At 35.8% G+C, this 1,226-nt stretch overlaps 1 protein-coding gene across 1 annotated transcript in view; it reads left to right on the top strand.

The window, feature by feature from the left end:
• The window catches only part of ASIC5 (acid sensing ion channel subunit family member 5), a 16,430-nt gene extending 16,151 nt beyond the window's left edge, over nt 1-279 (top strand). The window contains exon 10 of the mRNA XM_027899422.1: nt 80-279. Within this exon, the coding sequence (XP_027755223.1) occupies nt 80-279 (200 nt within the window). The remainder of the gene's footprint in view (nt 1-79) is intronic.
• The last annotated feature ends 947 nt before the right edge of the window (nt 280-1,226 follow it).

Here is a 1,226-nt window from a genome sequence, read left to right as displayed (position 1 = left end):
TGAGCCTGGCAGGTTTTGTTTGCTTGCTAGACTAAACTAAATGCTTGGGATGACACGTATTTATTTCCTTCTATTACAGCCGATGTAGGTGGCCAGCTTGGATTATTTTGTGGTGCCAGTATGATTACAATCATAGAACTGCTTGAGTATATTTTTACTAACTTCTGTTGGATGTGCATCTTTCTTCTACTGAAGGCTCCTGAAATGCCTCAATGGAACAATCCACCCCAGAACCAACCAAAACATAAGGAAAAAAAGAGGGGAATACAAGAATGCTAGTGACTTGTAAAAGTCCAGAACTAACTGGTTTTGCAACTTCCCTTTCTTTTTAAGATCCAAAGGAGACAGTAATATTTTGCACTGCTCCCTTCTCTGCACTCCTTATTCACCCTGTTTCTTTTGTTGTCTAGAACTATTTAACTGTGCTAAATAACTTTTAAGAGAGTACTTTGCAGTCTCACTTTCTTTCCCATGTAAAGACAAATGTAATCTTTACCTAAAATTGTATTTTAATAAATTAACATTTTTTTAAACCATAGCAAGTGATCCTGACATACAATTTATCATTTATGACTCAGATTTTATCTTCTGTATTCTAAGTGACAAGAAATAATACACATAATATATTATCACACACAAGTTTCTTGACCACCATAAAGGTGGAGCATTGCTATGCTGAAAAGTCTTTGATAGTAGGATCCACTGTAACATGTTCCGGTGAAGAATATGGATGCTTTGCCTAGCAGAATTAGGAATGTCCCTAATAACATAAAATCTACAGTGTATTATCTGTTTGTCTGAAACACATCCAAAATATCTCATGAGTTTGTCAGCTACTATGGAGAACCACAGGGTATCTGAGTGGATGACAAGTGAGCAAACATAGGCTACGTTCATTGTTTAATGTCAAGAAAGATGATAATAAAGACTAAAGGCTTCATCCAAGTCTTACTAAAAATCAGTGAGTGTAAGAATTCTATGGGTTTGCTGCTGATTCAGGCTTCCTGAAGGTTTATTCCTTTTAAAGTGTTCAGAAAAGCTTCTGTGATTTCATACATTTGTGTGGGTCTATAGAGCAGTAGTGGTTTAGTCTTATGTTTTTTAAGAAGACTCCGGTGAGTAAATAAAGTAGTAAGCGTACCTACTAAACAGACAGGTCCATAAGGTTAGATATAAAATAATGAAAATAGTACCATTTGGCCATCATTTGCAACAGCTTCCCTTCA

The sequence above is a fragment of the Empidonax traillii genome, unplaced genomic scaffold (assembly GCF_003031625.1).
Source record: "Empidonax traillii isolate 1590-97213 ecotype Southwest subspecies unplaced genomic scaffold, ASM303162v1 scaffold666:size787383, whole genome shotgun sequence".
Classification (NCBI taxonomy): Eukaryota; Metazoa; Chordata; class Aves; order Passeriformes; family Tyrannidae; genus Empidonax; species Empidonax traillii.
The sequence above is the reverse complement of the archived record's forward strand: the minus strand, read 5'-3'. Positions and strand labels throughout refer to the sequence as shown.